Source organism: Buceros rhinoceros, unplaced genomic scaffold (assembly GCF_000710305.1).
Source record: "Buceros rhinoceros silvestris isolate BGI_N320 unplaced genomic scaffold, ASM71030v1 scaffold40569, whole genome shotgun sequence".
Classification (NCBI taxonomy): Eukaryota; Metazoa; Chordata; class Aves; order Bucerotiformes; family Bucerotidae; genus Buceros; species Buceros rhinoceros.
Genome location: NW_010430465.1, coordinates 1 through 12096, shown reverse-complemented (window position 1 = coordinate 12096; position 12096 = coordinate 1). Strand labels below are relative to the sequence as shown.

The window sequence follows — 12096 nt, the reverse complement described above, 5'->3', positions numbered from 1 at the left end:
CAGTCTTGGGTGCTAAGCGTATGATAGAAACTCCAGAGAGGAAGAAACTGCAGGTGTCCTGAGTGCCTCTGCGTGAAGAGTCGTGTGTCAGTTGAATGTTTGTTCTAGGTGTCAGTGGTGTCTCTCAAGTCTTATTTACTGGATATGAATCCATAGACCTGACAAGAGAATGACTGGTGCGTGTTGTGTGTCCCTTGGGTCTGAGGGTGTCCCTGCTCTGTGTTACCTCCTCTACACGGGGGATGCTGCAAGACTGATTGAGACAAAGTGCCTTCCGAGTTAGATCAGTTACTGGATGTAAGAAGAGACTGGATTTTGGTGCTTGTAATTAACCCTTTCTGTTGTGATTTTCTAGCACTGTATTTCTGACTTGTTGTCTACATCTTTACTGTATAGTGGTTGATTTTATTTACTTGTGGCCATTAATATATGGAGAACTGTAGCCAAAGAAAACTTTTACACTTTGAGCTTGTTTATAGGCTGGGTGGTAGGTTATAGCAAAAAGCGTGATGAATGCAGTGGCAGTTAGGTGGGTTTTAGCTACTCTTCTTTGGGTTCTGCACAGACCTGGCTGAGGAACACCTCTTCTATTCCATACTGCGGAATCTGCTGTTTTCTTGCATAGAGGTTGGAATTGGTTGAAATACGCAAAGAGATTAAATTGTTATGCGTTACCTAATAAGCCTATTTTCAGTAAGGTGGTTCTTCAAAGCGTTTTTTTAAAAGTCGGTAATCAATTCATTCACTCCTGTCTGTAAGTTCCATAAATGAGTTCTGCCCTTTTAAAGTGAAAAGGCTGGAATTCTTGCCTGATGACTCAAGGAATTAAACAAAGGGGAGCAGGTAGAGTACACAGGGAAGTGTTGTCATAAGTCACTTTTCAGGTTATAATGCTAACTCATTTTTTATTGGCAGTGTGGCAGTAAGGAACCGAATTAAAATGAGTTTATACTTGTTTTATCACTTAAAAGCTAAAAACTGATATTCGGCATGTGCAAACAATGGATTTAGAACAGGAAAAGCTCTTGTTGACTCTAGCAGAGGGAGGGAAATGAGTGGATTAACCTTGGTTGTCTTCTAGATAACACAATTACATATCCAGTGCTACAGTCGTCACGATCTATCAGGCTTTAGGGTTCTGGCTCTCGCTTGTCAGGTGACAGGGCGCAGCAGTACCCAGGATAAGTATCAGCTTCTGACCTTTGTTTCCAGCTGCTTTGCTGGTGTAGGGGCTAAGAGGTGACCATGGATAGAGAACTAGGTATTTTGAGTATACTCAAAGATCCCAGATCTGGGAAGGTGTAAACCCTTGTTTCATTGAACTTTGTGTTCGTGTCACGTTTCGGGGGTGCTACTTCTCCGGCAAGAGCAGACTAATGCCCATGCCCTCGCTCAAAGCAGCCCAGCACTTGGTGTGTTTACCCTAAAGGCTTGCCGCCCGAGAGGCAGCGAGGAGGGGTAGTGTGCGTATGCTGGTACAGCCTAACAGTACAATACAAACACAACAACGCGTTTAGCTGACGCAGCAGTCAGTGGAGTGGCACTCGGGAGGTTCACACACCACCTTGTTCCGTATTTCAGTGATGTACAGCACCTAGTAAATTCTCGTTCCTTTGTGGAGCACTCACCTCTTCAGGACCGTAGTATTACAACCGGAGTTACAGCGTGTGCATTGCCTGCGCTATGGGATCAGATACATTTTCTGTATCTGTATCAGAAAAGTGTATTAATGCTTTGTTAAATTCATTTGCTTTTATGAGATTTAAATTTCCTGGCAGAGGCCCTGATTGACCTTTTTTCTTCTTTTTGTCTTTTTTCTTCCCTGAATTGATTACAACCATTTTGCAAATTAGTGGTTTAGCTGCAACGAAAGTTTAGTATTATAATTCTTGCCTTGGAGGCTCTTCCAGGCATATTAATAAATAGAAATGCTACCTTCTGTGACTGTTCCTGGTGCCTTTCCTTATCTTGTAGCTTCCCGCTTACCAAAAGATGTCGGGAGTTGGAGTAGTGTCCTCCTGTTCCTGCCTCCGTCCTGGTTCATGGCTGCTGAAACCAGGAATGCAGAAGACGAGCTCCTTCACCTTACATACGGCAGCCAGGTGTGCTGCCAAGGATTATTATGAAGTGCTCGTGTTGGGTGGAGGCGCTGGTGGAATCACCATGAGTGCTCGGATGAAGAGGAAAGTGGGGGCAGGAAATGTGGCCGTTGTTGAGCCAAGTAAGGTGAGTCTTCCTCAGCTGTAAAGCATTGAAAAGAATAAGAGTTTTACATATGTCACCAGATTGGTGTGATTCTCTCCCCTCTCCAACGCCACGTGTTTTTAACTGTGGGGAAGCAGCCAGTTTAGCCACCTTTTAGAAGGCTTGCATGAAATTTGTTGCCCCATGTTAGAGATGTTTGCATCCCTCCAGCTTTGTCATACAAAACTCTTGGTTATTTATACAGCTTCTTCTGTTAAAGATAATAGAACGTTAAAAGCACATTGCTTCCTATTTGGAGTGATGCAGCTTCATCTTAAAGTCCCTTTAAACAGCTTTTAAATGTCCATGTGAACATTTCTTTCAGACTCATTACTATCAGCCACTGTGGACCCTGGTTGGCGGTGGTGCAAAGCAGCTGGCAACTTCGGCGCGTCCAACAGAAAGCGTAATGCCTGAAGGTGTTGAGTGGATCAAATCTCGAGTTACAGCATTGGATCCAGATAAGAACTGTGTCTGGCTGGAGAATGATATCAAGGTAATAATGTAAGGGGAGAAAAAATGTTATTCTTAGTCTCTTCGTCTGCGTCGTGTGTTGTCTGTCCACCTCCTGCAGATCCCTTTGGAACTGTCTATTGAGTAAGATCTTCCTCCATCGTCTAGGAGGCCGCGAAATTACGCTTAGTCTTGGAGAAGTATTGATTCTAAAATCTGTTTCTAATAAAAATTGTTGTAGATGACTAGAATAACATCAACTTAAAACATCATTATCATAAGTCTTTTGCCTGTTTATAGTGAACTGAACACTATAAACCATGTCTCTGCAGACACTTGGTGTATGTGTGTAACTTGTAATGCAGTTATCTTTTTAACTATAAATTTACATTTAAATTACTAATGCTCCCTCTGTCTCCTCCCCTTGTGACTCTTTTGCTTCGAGGTAATGTTTTGGGTTTTGTCTAAAATACTTTTTGTTGTTGTTTTCCCCTTACACAACAGATATCTTACAAGTATTTGATCATTGCCCTTGGGATTAGTCTGCATTATGAAAAGGTATTTGTTTTACAGTAATCATGTTTACAGTAGTTTTAACGGCATCATGTACCCGCATAATTCACTAAAGGAAATGGCTTTTCAGTACACATTCAATACTGCAAGATATTGAATACTAATGCAAATTAAAGAGCCAGAAGACAGCCTAATGACTTTACACAGATCTGTGGAAGGACTAATAACCCATCTTACCTTTGGGAAGGTCTTTGAAGACAGCTCTGTGGTATCTCTATGGCAATATCAGCAGGTAGATCAGCAAGATAAATCTAGAACTTAAAGGCAGTTTGTAATAATGAGATAATGAGGTATGCTGACTGTAGTCCAGAGGATCTCGTAATGTAAACAGAAGCGAGGAACACACTCAGCAGTCGGTAAAATCTGTGCTGCAGAATTAATTTGATCCACGCTCACCTTTCAGAAAGGATGAACCGCGAAAGGAACCAGCTGAGTTACCACACTTGTGTTTAAATAGGCGCTGAGGCCCATTCTGTCTGTTGGGTTTCCTGTACACTTTACACAGCGGCGCTCAGAGGAAAGTGTTAATACCATCGTATGGCACAACAACGACCATAGCCATAGGTGGGAGAAGGAAAACACAAAGGCAGGATGTTCAAGTGACCTGACTCTTGTGGTTTTAACCTGATCTGAATATGTTCTAGTACCTGATAATGTATTTAAGTATCTCTTTGAAAAGCTCCCAAGGCATATGTAAAGCAAGAGCTAGTCTTAGTCGACTGTGTAGTCACACCAGACAAATTCTGATGATTGGTCAGTGGAATGAGGAGTCGCATGGTGTTCAGTGACCCTTTCAGCTTTCACAGAGATCTCTTCAGTACAATCTGATAAAAGTAAATTCAGTATTCAGTAGTAGAAGCCATGTGATACAGTTAATTACTATTACTGCGTAGCGAATAAAATTTGTAGTAACAGATTTATATGGCTTTAAAACGAAAGTGGTTTAAAACAAGGGAGGGTTTCTTATGTTTGTCTTTACCAACAGCTTACTTCCTGGTGTAGACTGTAATGTCCCAAACACATTGCCCCCTCACCCCCTTTTTATTTTTTGTTAGGATGATGTGGCAGTGACATACATTCTTCCTCTCAATTTCATGCACTAGTCTACAAAAACCTGGGTCTGGGTCTGCGCTGAATGTTGAGAACTCAGTAGATGTAACATTTACTGAAATGATTCTGGTCTGGAACACCTAAATCATCTACTAAATTCTAATGGAAATATCTGTTTGGTTGCTAGGCTTGTTTTCAAAAATGCCAACTAGCAAGTATGTGCAAGCTTTCTTTTTGCTAGAGGCTTCTTAAGCAGCTCTTTCTCAAGTCTGCATTTAATACTTGACAAGGATGACAAAATTTTTACCATCTGTACTTTAAACCTTAATTTCATTTTCTTAGATCAAAGGCTTGCCTGAGGGTTTTCAGCATCCCAAAATAGGTTCTAATTATTCAGTTCATACGGTAGAGAAAACTTGGAAAGCTTTACAAGATTTCAAGGAAGGAAACGCTATCTTCACTTTTCCAAATACTCCAGTGAAGTGTGCAGGGGCTCCTCAGAAGATCATGTATTTATCGGAAGCCTACTGGAGGAAAGTAAGTGCTTTACCCTCTCTGCCAGTGCTTGTCCCCACAGTTGGAAGGAAGGTTTGTTCTAAGGGTTCATGTTATCTTTAAAACAAACGAAAACCACAGGAGAGGAGTGTGACTTAGAATTATTAAGCAGAAGTGACTGAGATGCTTTTTCTATTATTCATGTATAATAAATGAAGCAAACTTAATCATACATAAATATTTAGTATATAATTAATACCGGAGAAGCTTGTAGAATTCAGAATCCATACGGAAATAGCTGATGACTCTGCTGGTGAGCCACAGATACAACTGGTCTCAGCCTGATTTATAACTTCAGGTGGTGCACTAACATAACACTGGCTGGAATTAAGCAATTCTTGTTACTTCTAGTACTTAATACCTGTTGCCATTTGTCTTTCCGCTAGTCTGAAAAGCGGCTATCCTTATTTCTCGTCGCACAGAGTCTCAGCATCAGGAGGAGTCTTAGCCAGGCTGTTAAAGCAAGCTTAGTGGGAGCTAAAGACAACTTCAGGTGGACTTGTCAGGCTTCATTTGTGTTGAAGTTTCATGAGCTGTCTCTGGGCGAGTATCTGAATAACGCGTAGAAGTGAAGGTTTCAGAAAGCTCTATAGTGTTAAGCTGCTACAAGTGCTTAACCTGCATACAGCAGTTCCTCAGTGAATTGCAGCCACCTCTTCTCACCTCTTCAGCAGTTTGTGTGGGGTGTCTTCAGGAGCTCACTCAGAAAGGGGCAAATAATATATTGTCTAGCTTCTAACATGGCATGAAATAACTGTATCTCAAGAGTTCTAAAGTTAACACTTCATTAATAATTGAACTGCATTAATAGCTCCGTTGGCTCTTCAGTAGTGCAGTGTAGTTCTTTTGTCTCTGCAAGCTTGTCACAGTTTCTCAATAGAAAAGGCTAATTTGATCTCCCTCTGCAGACAGGAAAACGTTCCAAGGCAAACATAATGTTCAACACTTCACTTGGTGTCATTTTTGGTGTTAAGAAGTATGCTGATGCATTGCTTGAAATAATAAAGGAGAGGAATATTGCTGTTAACTATAAGCACAACCTTGTTGAAGTTCGAGCAGACAGGCAGGAAGCTGTGTTTGAAAACTTGGACAAACCCGGAGCGACTGAAGTTTATCAGGTCAGGAGCTTTCAGACCTCTGGTCTGGTCCTATTCCTTTTCCTTGTATACAGTAATGTAACTGCTGCACTATAACAACACACTCTCTACTTCGTTGTGCCCTGCCGTTTCGTCCTGAGAGCACCATCTCTGACTTCAGCAGATGAAAAAGTTTGAAATTAAGGTGGAGAGAAGAAAAATATATTTTAATAAACCATGGCTGGAGTCCTGTATGCCTTATTAGTATAACTTGGGAATGTCTCAGATGTATGTGGAGGAAGGCAAATTGCTGATATGCCAGCGTAGATGGAGTTGCCTGATAAGGTTCATGTTAACAAAAGGATGCACTTCAAATTTGAGAGTACAAGTAAATTGTATTAAAAAAAAAAAACCTAACACTAAAAATACAACCAACCAACCAAGAAAACCCCTTTCCACACTGCGCTTGTTGCCTGATACATCACAGGTACGATTTGTTCTTATAAACTAGCTGTTGAGTGCATTTTCTTTCTGTCTAGTATGAAATGCTTCATGTCACACCCCCAATGGGACCACCCGATGTACTCATCAACAGTCCTGTCTCGGATGGAGTGGGGTGGGTGGATGTAGATAAGGAAACTCTACAACATAAAAAGTACCCTAATGTATTTGGTATTGGAGACTGCACCAACCTTCCAACATCGAAAACTGCTGCAGCTGTAGGTAAAGTTGCATGTGTGTGTTTGTGTGTGTAATGAAAAGTGTGGGAGTGACAGTAAGCTTTTGGTTTAGTTCATTACTCCTAGGGACTGGACATCAGATATTTCCAGCTTTCAAAAAGATCTGTCTCCTGCACCAGCTAATTAGCTACAGACCGTGCTGATGCCACTGACACACAGTTCTCTTGTTCCAAATGCCTCACAGATGAGCTATTTCTATTTTCTGTGTTCATGGAATGGCATAAAATGAGTGTACTACGGCATTCCGTCATCATGCACTAACAAAACTTTCTGCGCTATCTTAGCAGCTCATGCATGTGTGTCAACTCACTGATAAGTCACTGTTGAAGAATCACGTTTTGTGTTTGTAGCCACAGGGGCCATTATGAAAACGTTTGAGGCAATGTGGTCTCACAACTTAAAAAAAAACCCCAAACCCAAAGAGGCTGTAAAAAAAAAAAAACAAAAAAAACCCCAGTCAGTCAATACAGTATGTTATTGGTGTAACTTAAGAATGATACAGTCAACTGTTCCAGCATATGCATCTAGAATACTTCAGTTAGAGCACTCAAAATGAAACAAAACTTCAGTGTGCCAGAATCTTAGGGCTTGGGAAGACTGAGCAAGTGTAATTCAGTATAGGAGGACGGGCATAGGCTAAAAGCACATGGCTTATGTTTCATTAAGCTTTAGCATGTTGGAAACAGTGAGGCCAAAGCATTATTCCAAATTTATTAGTTTGTTTCTTATCTGTTACTGTAAACTTCCCAAACTGATTTGAATGCCTGTTCTATTACAGCTGAATTGTCCAACAAAACGCCTGGCTACTAGTGTTTGCTCTAGTAATGACAATAATTGTTGCCTGAAACAAAGACTTTCTTTTTCTTTCTTGTGTAGCTGCACAGTCTGGAGTGCTTGACAAAACGATTTCCCTGGTAATGAAGAACCAATTGCCAACTAAAAAGGTACCTACAGATCTTGTCTGAGGGAGAGGTTCTCGCGAATATTTTGTCTATTCTTTTGCAGGAAGTCTTGCAAGCAGCTGAACTGTGAACCGGAAAGCAGGAAGGGCTTTGCCTCAGCAGCTGGGGTACTAAATGGCTACACACTACGTGTCATAATAGTCATTGAGTTGCACAATTCACATTGTTGATACTGTGGTTAAAAATATCTATTTAATTCCCTGACTTCCTGAGTCGGAAGACTGGTTAGTCTGGGTTCTTTACTAGTGCAGGTGACTTATTTAGAATAAAACTGTTGACCGGGATAATCCCTACTCCAGGGAAACCCTTGCAAACTTGCCTTCCCTGTACAGATTTTGATCTTTAAAGGAGTTAAATAGAAGGTTTTGTCCTGCAGAAGATGTTGAGCCTGTAACGATGTTCAAATTTCTCTTTTGAGACTTGGCTTTCATTCCGCACATGGCTTCTGAATGAATATTCCTTTGGCTACTAATGTGGATATTGTTATCCACATTCCTCTGGATGTTCTTGCAGTTACATTCAATATCCCATTTATATATTGTCGTGAGAGCCAGCACCAGCCAGCTCTCGTCCTAATCCACTGGTCACTTGTTCTGCTGGTTACAGTAACCACCAATTAGTGATGCGGAGTTCTGTTGTTTTATGGTACTTCTGATTTAAGCTATGTTGTTAATCCAGTCTACAAACTACATTTGAAACAAAACGGCTTCCTATTATGGTTGGCTTAGCAGCCTTCCAAGCTTGCTAGTATGATGCTATAAATGCAGAAATGTCCTAATACTTTGAAAAAATAATGTTAGCAATATGGCTTGAGATAGCTCAGCATTTGTACTTTACTCAGATTAACATAAAGGGGGTATTTTCATTGCAGTATGATGGATATACTTCCTGCCCGCTAGTAACAGGCTACAACAAGGTGATTCTGGCAGAATTCGACTACAACGCTCAGCCTTTGGAGACCTTTCCCATTGACCAGAGCAAGGAGAGAGTAACCATGTACCATATGAAAGCCAACATGATGCCTTTTCTCTACTGGCACGCCCTACTAAAGTAAGTATTTCAATTCTGAGCAGGCAGAGCTGCTGTGATCATTCAGAAAAAACAACCCGGGTAGATACCTGTTCTGGCTTAAGTTCCTCAGACGAGTAGAAGCAAAGGGAGTACATCCTTTAGTCATTACTGAGATCTCGACTTTTTGAGGACTGGGGACACTTTGCAATTAACAGGAGTTTGTTCAAGCAGAACAGGGTTGAATTGCAGAAAGGGGCAGCCCTTGCCCAATTGAAAAATCTCACCGAAGCAAAAATGATGCTCCAGAAGAAACCCTTAACACTCATCTCTTAGCAAGTATGGCATACTACAGGGGTAAAAGAAACACTCCCCCAAACTCTACTTTGATAGCACATACATAAACCTTGATGAAACAATTTCTCTATTTGTAGGGGATACTGGGGAGGACCAGCTCCTATCAGGAAGATAATGCATCTGGGCTTGAAGTAACTGCTGGTTCTCCGTGTTGGTCAAACCCTTTTAAAGAAAAAGGACTGGTCTCACAAAGCATCAATAAGGATCTTCCCTCTTGGACCACTTGGTAGGATGATTTTTTAAAATCAAGCTTTTGTCCTAAATTCACTGTTCCCCCTACTAGGGATTAAGCCCTCGTATGCTTTCTCACTCCTCTTCTATGTAAACCAAGGCCTTAAACTACTTCTGTAGCTTAATGCAAGTTAAATCTCCTGTGTATGTACAGAGCACCACTAAAATCTTCTAGAGCAATCACTAATTTTAAAGCTGTTGTATGTGTAAAACTTTTGCCCAGCCTCTTAAGACTGAGTTGTCTGTATCTGGGATCAGTATGTACACTGGTTTGTACAGAATAATTGAATGCTAGTAAAATGGCCGGAAACCTTCCTCTTGCTCTCATTTCTGAAGAGCAAAATCAATCCCGATTTCTTCAAGAATGACACTTGCTGTCTCATTAGGTGGATGACAGAAATTCATGCAGGTTAGCGCAAGGGAAGCTCTCAAAGCAGTGTATGTACATACACACACATATGCGCTCTCCTAGGACACTGGGGTCACTTCAGTTCTGCTCTCATGGCTTACTCTCACAGGTTAAGAGCATAGTGAAAAGAATCCCTCCAGACTGGAGAGGGAGAGAAGACTTGAGATCATCTGAGGTCACATACTAGGCTGAAGCACAAATTAAGATGACAGACAAGGGAGAAGTGCTTTTTAATTACGACCATAGGAACAGAGTCAAATTTTAGAGTTGAGAGTCTTCACAGAAGCTGGAACTTTAGTCGCAGTCAGGCAGACAGCACAGAGCAAACAGGAACTTTCTTCACTCCCAAGAGCCAGCAGCAGCAGCTTATTTCTAAACAGAAAGATATACACGAACATATTTCAAGTTATAGCTTCATGCTTTTTCAACACAGCCTTTAAAAGAGTTGCATTTGAGTTGCAATTATAAGCATAACCATGTACCTGCATGTTAAGTAATTCTTCAATCTTATTCTGGATCTGTCCATACACATCGTTAAAGAGCTCCTCCTTTGATTTGGTTCCGTTCAAGTGCACTTAAAGTAAGAGAGTAAAATAGAGAGCTGTAATCGAATGTTTCTGTAAGCCTGCAGATCCCAATTTAAAGAGCACACACTTGACTGGTATCAGAGAAAATACACTCCATCCACCTGCTTCAGCTCCTCTCATGCACTTAACCAGGACGTGTACCCCAGGTTTGAAAAGCACTCTCACAAAGCAATCTTTCAGAAGTGCTTTTCTCTGAAAGATTAAAGACTTACCCACATCAACGCCAAGATCTTCCATTATCTTCCTGTGCTTTACATACATAGGCCAAACGTGGCCGTCAAACAAGCCAGGTGGATCCGGTACAGTGTAATTCCTTGAACTACAAATTAGGACACTGTTATTCAAGCGTAGCCCAATTACAGTTTAGGGAAATGACAGTTTTTTAGGTTTTCCACACCCTAGCCTAAGCCTGTTGCCTCCAGTGCAGTTTCTGAGCTTATCAGAAGTGAGTGTTCAGCATAAGGGGCAAGCCTAAAGATACCTGAAAAAAAGTAGAATTTGATGTGTGGGTCCTAAGCGTTGAAGATAAAAGGATCCCTAAGACAGACCGATCTTAACAGCTGCTCTTAAAGCTTCAGCAGAACTTGGGTAAAATAGCTGTCTGCTTATTCCTCTGAAACTTGTTCAGACCTGGGAACCGCATCACTGGAAAACCAGAAAGGGAGAAAGCCCGTGGAAAGGCCTGGGCTGAAACTGGGTCTTAGTCTCACATATACAGTAGTTTGGCTGGAAGTTTTTGGGTTGGTTTGGTGAAGGAAGCTACGGTCTTCTAACACAACAGCTACATTGCTTATCCTTTCCTATCAGAGCTTTAGGGAACCAGTCCTTGAACAGAGTAGAATGTTACCTGGCCAGCAAGGGAACTGAGGGAGGTTAAGCCTACCTTCTTCTCCTTTTACACTCTTCATATGGAATGGAAAGAAAGTATCGATGGTGGAACACATCAATCAGTGGCCTGAAAAAGATACATTTGGTTACAGTGAGACAGACTGATGAGTAGCAAGAAAGGGAAAGGTAAAACTACATCCATTTCCAGTGCGTAGAGGTATCGTCATACTCGTGACACCTAAGCTCAGCAGCCATCAATACTAGGTGCTAACTCTTGGCTTAGAACAGGTCTTTTCATTCCCTTGGAGGTTTGCCCGTCATGTAAAATCATGTAAAAATCAAAATATATGGAGTCATACTTGATTACCTGTAGGTGTAAAGTAGGAAGCCTTCAACGATAAGAATGTGGATTGTTTCATCTCCTCCCTCCCTATCTTGCAAGATCTGGGCATCCAGCGTGTTGTTGATCCCATGAGAACGTTCAAACTTGACTGGGTTTTTTATCCAGGCATTGATGGTACTCATCATAGCTTCCATATCTAATGCACTAATCACTAAGACAAAGCAGACAACTATCATTAAGCAGTAATTAAATATCATCTAGTACTAGTCAATACAAAAAAAGTGCACAGAAGAACCAAAGTAATTCAAAGTTTTTGAGTCACACTTGGACAAGACTGGGGCAAAGCCTTACCATCATACTGCTTAAACCCATCTTCAACTTCTATTTCATCTTGGGGCTGAAACAATGATAAGAAAAAACCTGCTTGGTCAAGACAGCTACTGGGAAGGTTGGTATTTCAATGCAAGATTCAAGATCCGAATCCTGAGGCTACAAAGAGAACCCTTAACCCTCCACCAGGTTTCTTTGCCTGCAGATAAAAAGCAGTAGCAACGAGGCTACGATAAAGCCGCCGGCTCCTCTATCTCCCCACCAGCACAAGCGCACCGTAGAGCGCTCCGAGAGAACAGAAAGTCAACGGGACACGTTACAGCGCTGCCTTATCCACCATTCCGCAGAGC

At 41.5% G+C, this 12096-nt stretch overlaps 2 protein-coding genes across 2 annotated transcripts; one reads left to right on the top strand and one right to left on the bottom strand.

Moving 5' to 3' along the window:
- The first annotated feature begins 1976 nt into the window (after nucleotides 1-1976).
- Nucleotides 1977-9313, top strand: SQRDL (sulfide quinone reductase-like (yeast)). Its single transcript, XM_010143045.1, has 9 exons — nucleotides 1977-2226; nucleotides 2570-2740; nucleotides 3202-3255; nucleotides 4663-4857; nucleotides 5784-5993; nucleotides 6491-6674; nucleotides 7568-7635; nucleotides 8525-8703; nucleotides 9096-9313. Exons 1-9 carry the CDS (start codon nucleotides 1993-1995, stop codon nucleotides 9151-9153), a joined length of 1353 nt encoding a protein of 450 aa, XP_010141347.1. The 5' UTR covers nucleotides 1977-1992; the 3' UTR covers nucleotides 9154-9313.
- Nucleotides 9314-9904: 591 nt separating this feature from the next.
- LOC104488394 (nicotinamide riboside kinase 2-like) lies at nucleotides 9905-11836 on the bottom strand (the record flags this gene model as incomplete). The annotated part of the gene is made up of 6 exons (XM_010143047.1): nucleotides 9905-10030; nucleotides 10141-10232; nucleotides 10458-10564; nucleotides 11129-11200; nucleotides 11441-11627; nucleotides 11768-11836. Coding segments are annotated over 6 exons (533 nt in total), but the record flags the coding sequence as incomplete, so codon positions are not given.
- Nucleotides 11837-12096: the final 260 nt, after the last annotated feature.